This window comes from Phoenix dactylifera, chromosome 18 (genome assembly GCF_051530095.1).
Source record: "Phoenix dactylifera cultivar Ajwa chromosome 18, Ajwa_hap1_PhDact_Kaust_v1.1, whole genome shotgun sequence".
NCBI classification, from domain to species: domain Eukaryota; kingdom Viridiplantae; phylum Streptophyta; class Magnoliopsida; order Arecales; family Arecaceae; genus Phoenix; species Phoenix dactylifera.
Genome location: NC_143207.1, coordinates 17,754,468 through 17,769,003, shown reverse-complemented (window position 1 = coordinate 17,769,003; position 14,536 = coordinate 17,754,468). Strand labels below are relative to the sequence as shown.

Here is a 14,536-nt window from a genome sequence, read left to right as displayed (position 1 = left end):
GTGAACTTCAACATATATGTGTTAGATGGTGGTAAAAGGGAAGAAATGGGTTTTATCATCAGAGGCCCAAATTCCAGACTAGTTTGCTGCGGGTGGGTGCTAGATCTTCACTTGCTCGATGCTCGGAGTGAAATTGAGGGCTGCCTAGGCCGGCCTGAGCCACATGCAACGCACCTTAAGGGCCGACGCCATCTTATTGGAAGGTGACTCAGTAACGGTGATTGGCTAAATTCAAAGTCGAGCCACGGAAACAAAGTTGCATCCCTTGATCCATGATATTTGGCGCTTGACGGAGGTTATATCTCCTGAGGTGAGATATGCTTATCTGGAGGCGAATGGAGCTGCATGCTAGATGACCTTCTTTGTGGCTGATTATTCAGTCAAACTTTCTTGGCTTTTGAAATCTATATTTAGAGCTCTTCGGAACATTTTATTTTTTAATTTTCTTGGATGAATTCCCACTAGAGCTCCCACTAGAGCAGTGTGAAATGCCCGTCTTACCAAACAAGAAAAAAACCCCTTAATTGTAGTATCAAATAATTCTCCTAGTTCATGTACATTTATCTTTCTCCCCTTTTTCCCTAGGGCAAAGGAATGAACTCAACACCTCTACATTGAATACAATCCCAGAAATCCAAGAGAAATTAGGAGACCACACTATTCTGCCAGGTGATGATGACTTTTCCTGCAAGCCAGTCTGCCTGTTTATTTGCTTATTGATAAAATATAGAACTTGAAATCCTCGTATTAACAATACCATCCTAAAGTGCGTAGCAATCATAGGTGTGAGATTTCTGCCTTCAGAGCATGGTGATTTGACACATGAGATTACCATAACCAAACCTAACAGCTAGACCCTTAAGCCATGCAGCTGAAGGTCCTGCTTCAAACCTGCCTGCATTGTTTATGGAATAGTCAAAGTTTTAGGTCAGGCTGTGCAGAAGTTGCTTTAGCTTCTACATTGTCTCGAGAAGAATTTCAGCCTCCAAGTTGTTGATAGGAAACAATAATATTTTCTGAATCACTACAGCTAAAAATGGGTATATACCTGTGTTTGAGATCGAAATCAGTTTTGTGCTGTTTTGAATGCCTTCATTATACTTAGAACAAGAGGTGAAATAAGACAGAAATTGAATGAAATTAATCCAACAGAGTTTGACAACAAAATCCAGCAACTATTTTGACTCAACATTAGGATGCCATTGTCCAAAAATATGGTGCATCAGAGTTTGAGAACATTGTCCGTATACCTCTTCAGAAGTAGGAATGAAATATTAAATAATTAAAAACAAAGCAAACGTGTGAGAATAAAACAAGTGACCAACTTGGAATTAGTTGTCTTGAAATAGTTAAGAAGTTCCATTCAAACTTTATAAATATACAAGTAAAAATGAGCTGACACTGACAAATTTCAATAAGACATTCATCATATACCGACAAATAGAAGGCATCCCATTTACCCGAATCATAAAGAAGAATGCATATTACTAGAAACATATACTTGCAGCCATCAATCTTGATAATAAGAATGCATGCAGCTTTATAGTGAGGTCAGCTGAGTATATAATAAATGAAACTTTTACTGCAGAAAACTAATGTTTGCATACAATTTTGAGTGTATATGCAATAATAGGGCGAACTATTTGCAATTTAATATACAATGTCTATTAACTTTTGAGCAAAATCAATTTAAATTTCACCACAAGAATATAAAAAACATATGATACCTGTGCCATCAGATAGTAACAATATAAAATCTAGAATGGTAACATTTTCAATGACATTAAAACTTCGACAATACCAACAGGCAGAAATTTCAATGATACCAGTACCAATCACTTTTTCTGATATTACACCATTTTTATACTTACATAATATAAATATATCATTCAAGCAACAGTTTTGCTTGCAGACAGAATGTGCACCATATTTTCTCTGAGAGATAAGAAGGAACTCAAAACAGTACACACCCTTCTACTTTTTGTGGCTACTGTAGGGGTTAAATTACAACATGGCATATGACCGAGTACAGTTTCAGCTGCCCTGAACAATTTACTTATACAAAAAAAGGAAAGCCAATTCGAGTGATCTACTGATCTTTATTTAATCTCTTCTTGTTCTCTCTGTTCACCTTTCTGTATGACTTTCTCTTTCTTCCCCTCCTTCCTTTTTTGTATTTTAGTTATGGCTTCATTCTCTTAATGAAATCCAGGTGGGATATCCCCTCGCATTTTTTTAAAAAAGGTGACAATGTCTGTATGGAGTATAACGATGGACAGTCAATAGTCTTCCACATTGCTATCAGCTTTCTTAGGGCATCAGATGACACTATCCACAGTTTAAAAAGTGATCAACCACAGAATATTTGGTTATTCAAAGAATGAATATGTGAAGTGAAGCTTAACAAACTGTTTGAGCCCTATCAATACAAAGCATGCAGAGAGGATATGCCTGGCCAATATACAACTGCAAAATAGCCAAAATTGTCGCCCTACAAATATTACTAAGCATACAATTGATAACAAGATTCCTAGACATGTTGCCGCTTATTATGCACATAAGCTCTTCCTACCCCAGTAAGAGAAAAAAAAAAGAGGAATCATGGAAAGTGATATCTAAAGGGGGATGGAGGTGCCATTCCTACTTAACCTATTTCTTTTCTTCTCCCTTTGTACATACAAATTTCGCCATCCAGCATAGATGCAAAATTTTTGATGATACCAACTGCTATCTTCCACGAATATGAAGTTGCACAATGTACTTGTGAGGTTGGCTTGTGTTAACAATCTAAAATGCATGCCTTAATCAGAGCTTGTTTGCCTTCTTTACAGTTTGAACATAGTAGTACAATCTCCATAGTGTTACATTGTCCTACAATGGTAAACCATCAGATAAATGAATGTAATATTAAGTTAATCAAAACTAGTTAAAAAGGGCGTCGAATGCACGAGACTCCTGCCATTCGGGGTCTGGGGAGGGTCCGAAATTTTTACCTGTTCTTCCAAATTTATAAAGATATTGTCAGAAAGATGACTTGCTGAGAGGTTCGTTTGTTGGACTATTTCTACCACACGGTCAAATGCCTTCTCTGGAAGCTTCTGGATCTGCTTGCCAAGCTGTCGCTTCTCACCACAAGTCATTGCTCTGCAAATTGTGCAATTATAAATACGATCCCAAATTTTCTTATACAAATGCTTGGACAACCATCCAACAGAATAATGTTATGTTGATAAAAGGGAAGCCATGAGGTAATACACTAAGGGGTGGCCCAGTGCACTAGGCTGCCACCATTGTGGGGTTTGGGGAGGGTCAGATAAGAAAACATTTATCAAACCACGTATATATAAGGCAAACAGAAATTAAGTCAAAATATAATCATCCTGCATTATCTGAAAAGGTTTTATAGAAAGGCCATCCAACTTCCATTTGGTATCAAAAAGACCAGAGTGACAGTTGGAAAGGGTAGGAATGAAATAGAACAGAAAAGAGTAGACAGTTTAGATTGCAATTGGATGAATATCACATGAAACAAATCTAATAATGATTCTGTTACAAAAGTCCCAATCGTAAAAGGGTGACTAGAAATATATCAGGAGAGGGATGCCACATTATGGACAACATAATTCATCATGCTAAAAGAACCAACTTTAGAGAACTAAAAGAAAGAAGAAAACGAATTTTCATGGCTTTCAATATTGGAATACCTTAGTGGTAAGACATTATTAAGACTGTAATTCATGCACTCTCTAGGGCACAATTGACATACATGCTCCAGTAATAAGGATTAACACTATTAGCTAACTACTAAACAATACTGTGCATGCATAGAAATGCATGTTTATATACATACATGTATAAAATCATAAAAGAATGAAAGGCATATATGGAGAACATGATAAATGGGTATATATCATAATGTTTAATTAATGCATGTTCAGTACTCCCACACAACCTACGAACAATATTTTTATGATAATAGTGAAATAATGTCCTTAGTGCCAATCGGTGTCCTTTTACCAACATTTATAACAACATTCCGTGGTGGTTTTTTTAGTGCTTTCTATCTCTTGTGCATAATCGTGCACACACGCATAACAAAATTGCTCTATATCTCATGTATGTTCTCATATCCATGCTTCCTCTCATGTATATGGCGCATGCTTATAAATCATTGTGCATTGACAATGAATACCACTTTAAACATGGTGTACTTGTCTCTCTTTATTATGTTGCTTTTTTATAATCTAAATGTTTGTCATAAGAATGATTCTGTTGATATTTTGTTTATTTTATTTTTAACCAAAGCCAGCCATAACACTCATTAGTCTTTGAGTTTACTTGCCTGAGACAATCAGTTTTCTTTTCCAATCTCATCCTATGTTTCATGTTTCCAAAGCATTGAAAGATCATAAAATTTAATTAAAAAAAATTCTTTGTTTCCTGTTTCATGCCTGTTTTGTCTTATTTTATTATTTTTAGGCATTCCATTTTATTGCCAAAAAATGTTGATATCCAGCCATGGGATATTTCAATTGCTAAAAAATGGTTTCCACTTTCCAGTATCTTAAAATCCAATATTCACTTCAATTGACACAGGGCATTAGCATAACTTGATGACATCATCATGTATAAACAAGCAGCACACATAGCAACGTCATGTAGAGCCTACATTTGAAAAATCAGAAAAAAGAATAAACATTTCTCTGCCACCACCAAAGAGCGTAATTATCTACTCCAATAAACAGCTTACAGTCTTTCTATATTTTCCAAGAGACTAGAGTTCAAATCCACTTATGAAGACCTAAAATTGTACTTCAATTCCCTTATCTGCATTTTAATTCTAATACAAGTAGTTAAAATTCAAGCAACAAATGTAGGTAAACTGTTAATTATTTGATTACTTCACAATCTCAAAGCATATATCAGGGAAACACCAGATAATCCAAATTTTATGCAATGACCACAATTTAAAAAAGGCTAAACTACAGGAGCAATATTTGAATTTTTTCTAGCTATGAGATAATGGATTATTTACCTGCATTTGGATACCACCACATCTAAAAATTCTTCAAGATCCTGTTCCATCTTGCAAAGCTGAAAAGATGATATGGTTTTCTTACTATGAAGAACAATTTTGATAAAACAACATGTATACTGTTGTACACCAGCAATATTGCATATTTATCTTCAAAAACAGGAAACTTATAACAGGAGTTATCCGTGAAAGGTGAAACCTTTATGTTTTGAGTCAACACGGCATATTATTAAAATTACCTTTGCAGAAATCTCGTTAGCCTTCTCCAGGGCCTCCTGGCATATTTCATCATTTCCTTGAACAGCTTGAGTATCATTATAAACCTAATGTGAATCCAGAACTCAAACTGTTAACTGCCCGCTTAAGGGTTTCAATAAGGCTGTTCTTAATTACAACTACAATGACAGGTGTTAATTTGCAGATGATATATTCATAAATGGCTGGCTTTTAAGAGAAAAAAGAGATATATTTGTTATATAAATAAAAACATCATGTAAAAACAGGATGGAAAGGCCAGGTTATACCTAAACATACATAGGCTTCTCAATTCTACTGATGGAGGAAACTAGAGGATCAGTATCAATTCAAAACTAATTCAAACTAATTTTTATATGCTTGATGCTTCATGAGAAGTATTCACTTGTTGCAAATAATAATTCGTCTGGAATATCCTTAGTTATGAATGACTCAGTCCCCATACAAAGGCAACATCGGTACAAATTTTTGTAAAGAAGGCTTAGGCTCACAATAATATTTGGTGGTTATGATTAGCTTTTAGTGTTCAAAATAACATCCCATATTTATAGAAGTTTATTGGGTAATGGGGCTCTAGAAAAACAAAGGATGTAGATATGAAAGGATTAAATCACAGAACTAAATAAAGAGCGAAGTGGAGAAATTTTAGGAAGACAGATATGAAGGGATTAAATTGTAGAATTAAATAAAGAGATGGATAGAGAGGTGTGTGGAGAAGGTAGAGAAATTTTAGGAAGATGAGAAATTTTAGGTTCCAAAATCTTGGGAGGAGGCCTAGGGCCCTTTCCAGCACTACCCCCTGCCCCGCCCCACACCACCCCGCCCGTGGTTAGCGCTTGCTAGTGGATCAGACAATCAAACAAGTGTTGGTCCTCATTTTTGAAGCCTTGAATCTCCACAATGAAATAAGAGCTTAGTTACTCCAATGCATCTTGAGAAACCCACTAGACCTACCCTATTAATATATCAAAATTTTAACTTGGAGTCATAGTTAATAAACCTGAGCTGTGCGTAATTATTGACAATTTTATATTTTTAAATATTATATTACAAATCACATCGGCATACATTTTATGCTACAATTTTCATGGAGTATAAATAGAAAGTAGTCATGAATCATTTATTTTTTTCTAAACTGTAAAAGGATTATAATATAACATAGGAAAAATACATCGAACTTATTTATTTTATATTATAAATAAAAAAGTTTAGAAAATAACCAAAAAATGTGTATATATTTAATGAAAATAATTATTATGAGTATCAAAACCCATTTAAAACAACTTCACCTAATGACAAAGTATAATAAAGCATCCAATAGAGCCAGAACTGGGGCAATCCCATAGTAGTTGTGAAGTATATATACTAAACTAGACTTCACTGTTCGAATCTCAATTTCAACACTATTTTTAAAAGCTTTATAAAAATCAGTTTACCCTGTTTTTGCCTTCCCAAGTCACTGGTTTTCCCCAAAAACCAGCAGGGTCAGCGGTTTTTGATGGTCTAAATGCATTTCTAATCTCATTAGAAAACTGGACCAGCTAGGGGTCTACTTCACTGGTTTTCCTGTCCAACCAGTCAGTCCAGTCTGGTTTTAAAAGCTATGCTTAGTGCAGAAGCAGATGCGGGAGCAGTTATGGGTGTGGGCATGGGCATGAATCTCTTCACAGTTTTTTCAATGGGAAGAGCTAATGTGGCACAGTGCATTTAAATAGGAACGTAAAGATTCAAAATCTCTCACTGAAAACCTCCCAGCCCACCTGGATTATCCACTGCATTTTTCATCCAGATACTTTGCTTATGCTACTTCTTTGCGGAGTCTTACTCTACTCATTTTCCAATAGCAATAGGTTTTAACTAATTGAAGGATCATTTCATCTAAAATTCATCTTTGGCCCAAGCAGTTAAACTCAAAAGTCCATCCTTAATATCTCTATCCTTGCCTTGCTAACCATAGGAAGCATACAAAAGTGCTTAGAAATTGCCGCCATAAGGGCATTCTCTTCTTCTAAGTTTATCTATTTATCATGTAACTTTGAGTAAAGAACTGTAGTTCAAATATCACGCCCAACTCACTTAGCAGCAGGCTTGGTATGTGTGTCATGTCATACATATTATTATAAGAGACAACATTGACATAAAGAAACACATGCTGGAAAAAATAAAAAAACAAACCAGCACCATGAGATGCAATGTAGTTTTCAATCTCGTTTCAAGACAGATCACTTTCAGTTGTTTTGTGCTAGACATAGAAATGATTTCATGTTTTCAACACGTACAGTTTGTTACTTATTAACAGAAATCTAGCACTCTGAATCATTTTAGATATATATCTCGGTTGTTGCTTATTATGTGGACTGCACAACTTTCACTATTTGAAATAATTTGACATATGCAACAACATAACACAACTGTGCTTGTGCACTAACACAACGAATCCAATGTCCATAATAAAACTGCAGGCATAATAAGTTCACAAATAAATAGCACAATATAGTATTGCGCATGTGTTATCATTACCATGCGAACTTCATTTAAACTCATCACGATTTTCATCCTTCGATAAGATGTTAATAATGATAATAACAACTTTACTATGTTTGACTTATAGATCGGCCATGTTACCCAGACACGGCATTTTTGGGGTTTTGGTAGGGATACATGGTAACCAACATGAAAGTGCAAATATGCTGATATGCCGTGGACATGCCTCCTGGTCTCCATGCCTCACCCGAAACCCTAAACCACAGAGCAGCCTATCGAACGAAAGAGCATCTGCTCCGAATCCCACTGTGATAGAAGCCACAATGGACTTGAGGAATAAAAAAGAAATAAAGAACAGAGAGATTTGGATCCACATGTCATCTCCCCACGGCCTGATTAAACGACAAAGGAAAGGGGAAAAAAGGAAAGAAAGGAGATAGAATAGGCAAGAATGGATTGATGCACCTTCCTCATTACCTTTGAGCAGCAAGTACTTCCCTTCTCTCTTCTTTTTGTTTTTTTTTTTCCTTTTCCTCGTTTTCTTCTCAGATTGAGTGCCAAAGACAGGACAGGCTAACAGACATGAATTAGGCTGCATGCCTCACAAAGGATTTAAACCGTTACTTCCAAGCGATGTCAAACTAATAGGAGCCCAAAGTAGCACGTAGAAGCTATTGTTCAGGGATCCTACCATCCCAAGCATGTGGCCCTTTTTTTTAAACCACTAAATCTTCTTATTCTTCTTTTTTGTCTTGATAGGATACCACTAAACCTTTTGAAGGGCTGTCAGAGATTCGGGTATTCATTAAGCCAAAATACCAATTTGTCGTCCAAAGTCACTTAAATCCAATTTAAATTTCTTCATAAATATACATATTGTGTGTGTAGGCATGTCCAAGTGTCCGGGTTTTCTGAGATTGCCTTGTCAGATTCTTCAAGACACTTGAATACTTGACACCCATGTCCAGGTAACACAATAGGCCTTCAATGTAAACAAGTAAGAGGCACAATATTGATTGGGAACAATCCTAGACTATCCAAAACAAAACAAAGATAGTCAAAGAGTTAGGGCACACATTCAAAAAAAAAAAAGAAACCATTTACTTCCTTACTGCTGTAAATATGTCCTGCATCATGCATATTCAAGTGACATACAATTACGAAGTTGAGTGAAAACATGTTTGGATGAATGATATAAAGGAATGCACCATTTTGCTACATCAATAATCCACTATCTCAACATCAGTTATGGGGACTAACCCTTCTTTGGATGTGGCTTCTCCTTCATCTTGTTTCAATCAGCGTCATCTCCATCATTATATTACATAAAACCCTAGTTACCATAGGTTGCACGAAATCCTCTCTTGTATCCTTTTCACCACAAATTTTCTTTGTTCATTTTCTTTTTGTTTTGCTAGTAGGCACATAAATATTAGACATAATTTTTTTGCCAACTCTTCTCATTCTTTTGTTGTCATGACCTTTCCTTTCCCATAGGAAATATGAATCAGCTAAAGCACAATAAACCATTTACTAATCCAATTGGACTTCAATATTTATGACAAATTCAGGAATAAACAACAAATGAAAGACAAAATTTTAACACAAATAGAACTTACACCCCAATCAGTTTAGTTATGTAAAATTATAATATCTAGAAATCCTAGAAACCATTATGTTCAAGCCACTATTTGAAGTTTGTACCTTAACTGAGACTTTTATCTTTCAGCTAGAAGCAATCTAAAGCACCGTCGTGCTCAAAAGGAACAATCCTAATGGCTAGTTTGAAGACTTGCTCTGGGGAAACTCCTAATGGCTAGTTTCCCGCCGGAGAACTGATCGGCGGTTCAACGCCGGTCGAGGCGAAGTGGTATTCCGGCGTTGCGGGAGGCCGGCCGTCCATCCGGGTGGCGGGACGAGCGACGGGATCCAAGCAGACAGCTCGGCGTCCCCCAGGGCCACCCCCCTATTCACCGTCTTCTACCTTGCAGGGCGCCCGATGGACTGGAAGGGGAAGCAACCGGCGGGGACGGCAACAGAGGGAGCGGCAAGAGGCAACGGTAAGGGTTCTGGCGCCTGGACAAGGCCGGGGCCGTGGGTGACTCAATGGCCCACGGCCGCGGAGGTGGAGCAGCTGAGCCGCTGCTTCTCGGAGGTGTTGGTCCTTCCGGAGGAGCCGATTGAGGCGGCTCGGCTTGAGTGGGAAGGGCAGGTGGCAGTGGTCCGTAGCTTCAGCCGCCGTGTCCCAGCCGAGTGGGTGGCGAAGGATGTCGCCGCTCGGTCTAAGCTGAAGGAGGTGGTGGCCGTCCCACTCGTGGACGGCTACCTTGCCCTGAGGTTCCGGTCGATGGAGGACCGGGACCAGGCATTGAGCGAGGGCCCGTGGGTGGCGGCCGGGCAACTCCTAGCCATGACCCCATGGGTTCCCGATTTTGAACCCGGGGAGGAGGCCGTGCAGACGGCAATGGTGTGGCTCTGCCTGCCTCGTCTGCTGCCGGAATATTGGTCGACATCGACCATCCTCCACATCGCCGCATGGGCGGGCCAGCCAGTCGCTGTGGACGGCGTCACAGAGCAGTGGCAGGCGATGGGGTTCGCCCGGGTGAAAGTGGCGGTTGACACCACCAAGCCCTTGTTACCGAGCGTGTTGATCCAGGGGAAGACGAAGGTGAGATGGCAGCCCTTCGTCTTCGAAAATGCCCCGGCTTTGTGCTCCCGGTGTGGGCGGATGGGTCACCAGGCAGCGGCTTGCCGCTTTCCGGCGACCACTAGCGCCGAGGGGGGTTCAGGTTCGGCTTCGGTGGAGGTGGACCCGGGGGGCGGGCCGGCTCAACCGTCTCCGAGCATCGAGGAGGACGTACAGGGACCGATCTACGGTCCCTGGATGGTGGCGACACAGCAGTGACTCCTGCAGGAGAATCGCCCGCCGCGGCCGGGGGAGATGACCGAGCAGCACTCAGGGCCCGGGTCGTCTTCGACTCGGCCGCCGTCTCCGGCGCCTCGCCCAGCTACGTCGGTGTCCCCGGCGGACACCGACGGTTGGCAGAAGCCAGCGAAGGTGGCATGCCGCCGGTCACCGCTGGCCGTTCAGGGGGACGGGCACCCGGAGCCCCCCTTCGGCCCCCTCCAGGTGGACTCGGCCGATGATCTCCTGGCCGAGTCAGGAGACCCGGGGTCGAGTCGGCGACTCGACAAGGCCCCGGTGCGGGCTGATCTTGAGCCCAGCCGGGCGGCCGCGGCCCGAGCCCAAACCCAGAAGCGGCCCAGGCCGCCGGCGGGCCTTGGCCCACTTGGGGATCCCGGTCAGGGGGCCCAGCTGGCCCTCGCGCTTGTGGGCCGAGGGAACTTGACTGGGCCGACCCAGCGCAATCGGGCCCATAGGGCCGGGCGCCGGGGTCGCGGGCCGGTGGGGGCGGCCCGGGGCGGGGCTCAAACCGTCGGCGCGGGGTGTTGTCACGCCACGTGCCATCGGCGCGCCGAGACCTGGGGATGCGCCGGGCGCTAAGATCGCGCCCCGCGCCGTTGTCGCGCCACGCGCCATCGGCGCGCCGAGACCTGGGGATGCATCGGGCGCTAAGATCGCGCCCGGCGCTGGGGTCGCGCGGGCCCAGGCTTCGCTGGGCCCGTGCGAGGATGTGCACGACCGACGAGCCGTGCGGACAGCCGAGGAACCGCGGGCTTTGGGCCTTCAGGCCCAGCCCGTGGTTGTCTCCTTGGGCCAAGTTATAGCAGGCCCACAGGCCCAGTCTGATTTGGGCCTGGGGAGTTCTGCTGAACTTGCGTTACAGGGCCAGAGCGAGGAACCAGCTGGGCCATTTCGGTTCAGCCCTCCTCATCGGGGAGCTGATTTGGAGCTAGTACCCCCCGTACACGATGATCATACCCGTCTCACTTTGGGCGTGACGAGTGAGGTACAGGCATGGGACGTGCGGGTGGGCACTGACCCTAATGGAGTTTTCCAGTTTGGCCCTCTGCCTCCGGCCGCAGGTGAGCAGGGGGAGGCTGCCTCCAGTGGGAGTGGGGCCACCGACCACCTCGTGCCGCTTTCGGCGGAGAGTCAGGCCGCGCCGCTGATGCCGGGAGGGGGCACGGACCACACGCTTGCTGTGCAGCGTATCAAGGCGGCAGTCATGCAGATCGTATCTGATGAGCTGCGGGAGGGCCCAGGTAGCGTGCTTGAGGCGGGCCCCACGTCCCAGAGGGAGGATGGGTCAGAGGCCGACTACGTGGATTGTGATCCATGAGGGTCCTAACCTGGAATTGTAGGGGGGCGGCCAAGCCGTCCTTCATGTCTTCCTTCAAACGGTTAGTGCAAGTTCACTGTCCGGAGATCTGCTTCCTTAGTGAGACCCGACTATCTGGTGAGGGGCTTGTACATTTGAGACGGCGCCTGGGGAGGGACTGGGTGACATACGCAGTCGACTCCCGGGGGCTGTCGGAAGGTATCCTGCTCCTGTGGAGGCGAGGGGTGGCGACCTTTGATGTCTTCCACAACTGCCCCCAACAGGTAGTTATGGTTGTATCGGCACCTGATGCTGCTCCGTGGGTTTTGTGTGGGGTGTATGCGAGCACGGATTACAGGATCAGGAGAGTCCTCTGGCAGGAGATCACCAATCTCACAGCTAAGGTTCGCCGTACCGGTACCGAACCCCGTACCGTTGCCGCATTAGTATAGGCGTACCGAGTGTCGGTACAGTATAGTATGCGGTACGCCAGGCGTACCGACATTGGCGTACCGATACCGACCGGTACTGATCGGTACAGCATACCATGCTCACCGCCCAGGGTGTCCCGACAGTTGTAGTTGGTGACTTCAATTGCATCTTGAGTTTGGGTGACAAGAGGCGAGGGGCAGCCTTCATGGATAGAGTGGACAGGAGAGTTTCGCGATTTTGTGTCGCGTACTGGCCTGGTGGACTTAGGGTTCTCTGGACCTCAGTTTACTTGGTGCAATAATCAGCTCGGCAGTGCTAGGGTTTGGGAGCGTCTAGATAGGGCCTTTGCGTCCCCGGACTGGATCCTCCGTTTTCCTACCTGCAGGGTTAGTCACTTACCTCGGATCGCCTCGGACCACTGCCCCCTGCTGATTTCCACATCATCGGGACCTAGTCATCACAGTCCCTTCTGCTTTGAGAAGGTTTGGCTATCGTACCTCCAGTCCTGCGATATTGTCCGTGAGGCATGGCGCATCCCGGTGCGTGGAGATGCTATGCACCGGGTGTCGCGCAAACTAGAATTGGCCAAGAGGCGTCTCCGACGATGGAACCGCAAGGTTGTGGGCGATATCTTCCGGAGAGTCGAGGGGGTAGAGACTGCGATCACTGAGTTGCAAAGGAAAGAAGATCTAGAAGGTGCGCTCTCGGTGGATGACATGGGCGACCTTCGGGGGCTTCTAGCGACTCACCACTCACTACTGCGGCAGCACGAGATCTTCTGGCGACAGAAATCTCGAGTTCAGTAGGTACGTGAGGGTGACCGCAACACTAGTTTCTTCCACCGGACTATGATTATCCGGAGGCAGCGGAGCACGATCCACTCGCTGCGAGACGGGTCTGGACATCGGGTGGAAGGTGAGCCTGCCATTCATAAGATCCTGCTGGATTTCTTCCGCGCCAAATGGATAGAGGATGAGGATTCCGGCAACAGAGACCAACCCCCGAGGGTGGATGCAAGAATCAAAGATGATGAGAACGCAGCCCTGATCCGACTGATGAGAGCACAAAAGTGCAATCGTCATACCATCTTAATTAGTATTGTAGCTAATCATTAATAATAAAATTAACTAATTAACGTTGTATTTGTGTTTGAATGCAAGTAATCCAAGAAACCCAATAATATCGGATTTAAGCCCAATGCCCGGCAGCCCGAACTCAAGTCAAACCAGCATCTTCCAGGGCCTGCACATTTCATCCTGCGATACAACACAACATCACGAGCATCTCCGTGTCTGCATCTAATGATCCAGATCAGCTCCCAACCAGCGTTGCAACCTTTCATTCCCAGTCGTGCGCCCATTCCAGACTTCCTTGCATCCGTGCCATCCGCCCAGCTAATCATCAACATCCCAAATAAATCCACTCCGGTCGGCTCCTCCACGCCATCAACGCAATCAAAGCAACGTCCCACGATCAGCAGCCGCCCGTTTCAAGGAGTCCCTTTAGCCGTGAAGCCAAAGATTCAAGCTCCTTCTCATGATCCCGCAACGTCCCAGCTCCTTCCCAAATCAAGCCGAAGCCGCATCCCAGCCGTTCGTGGTCCCCGTTCCTTCTCCATTTGAGCATTCCGGGCAAGTTCCAGCATCCTCCCCTCTTCCGGATTCAAGCCGTCCGCATCAGCCATTCTCTCAGCCCGAATGACCGCCTCTCCTATGATCGCGTCCAGCCGCCCATGATGCGGACGCTAGTCCGTAATCCCAGCCTCCGACGCCGCGTCCGAGCTCCAACGATCATCGACCCCCTCCTCCGCAATCCGCCCAGTGATCCCGTGCTGTGATCAAGCCGCCGTCTCAGCCTCCCATCTCCTCTTCTTCCGGTCACAGCAGCCATCCTTCCGCGTCCAAGAAATCCCACTGCCAGCAGCCGGTAATCTAGCTCCTTCCGTTGGCCCGTCTCGCCTCGAATCTCCAGCGCCCTCTTCCGTGATCATCGTCCCCGTGATCCAAGCCGTCCGTGATCAAGGCGACGCAGCAAGCTTCCTTCCCGAATCATCATCCACGGATCCACCTCCCAAGATCCTGCGCCCGTTTCTCCTCCTCTCCATGCT

General features: G+C 44.4%; 1 protein-coding gene across 3 annotated transcripts in view; it reads right to left on the bottom strand.

Moving 5' to 3' along the window:
• Nucleotides 1–1,814: 1,814 nt before the first annotated feature.
• The window catches only part of LOC103719834 (uncharacterized), a 47,345-nt gene continuing 34,623 nt past the window's right edge, over nucleotides 1,815–14,536 (bottom strand). For all 3 annotated transcript variants that reach the window (XM_089928563.1, XM_039131433.2, XM_008809259.4), the window contains 4 exons: nucleotides 5,275–5,358; nucleotides 5,036–5,094; nucleotides 2,994–3,144; nucleotides 1,815–2,871 (listed from right to left, as the gene is read on the bottom strand). In XM_089928563.1, the coding sequence (XP_089784689.1) occupies nucleotides 2,806–2,871; nucleotides 2,994–3,144; nucleotides 5,036–5,094; nucleotides 5,275–5,358 (360 nt within the window). In that variant the 3' untranslated portion in view covers nucleotides 1,815–2,805. The remainder of the gene's footprint in view (nucleotides 2,872–2,993; nucleotides 3,145–5,035; nucleotides 5,095–5,274; nucleotides 5,359–14,536) is intronic.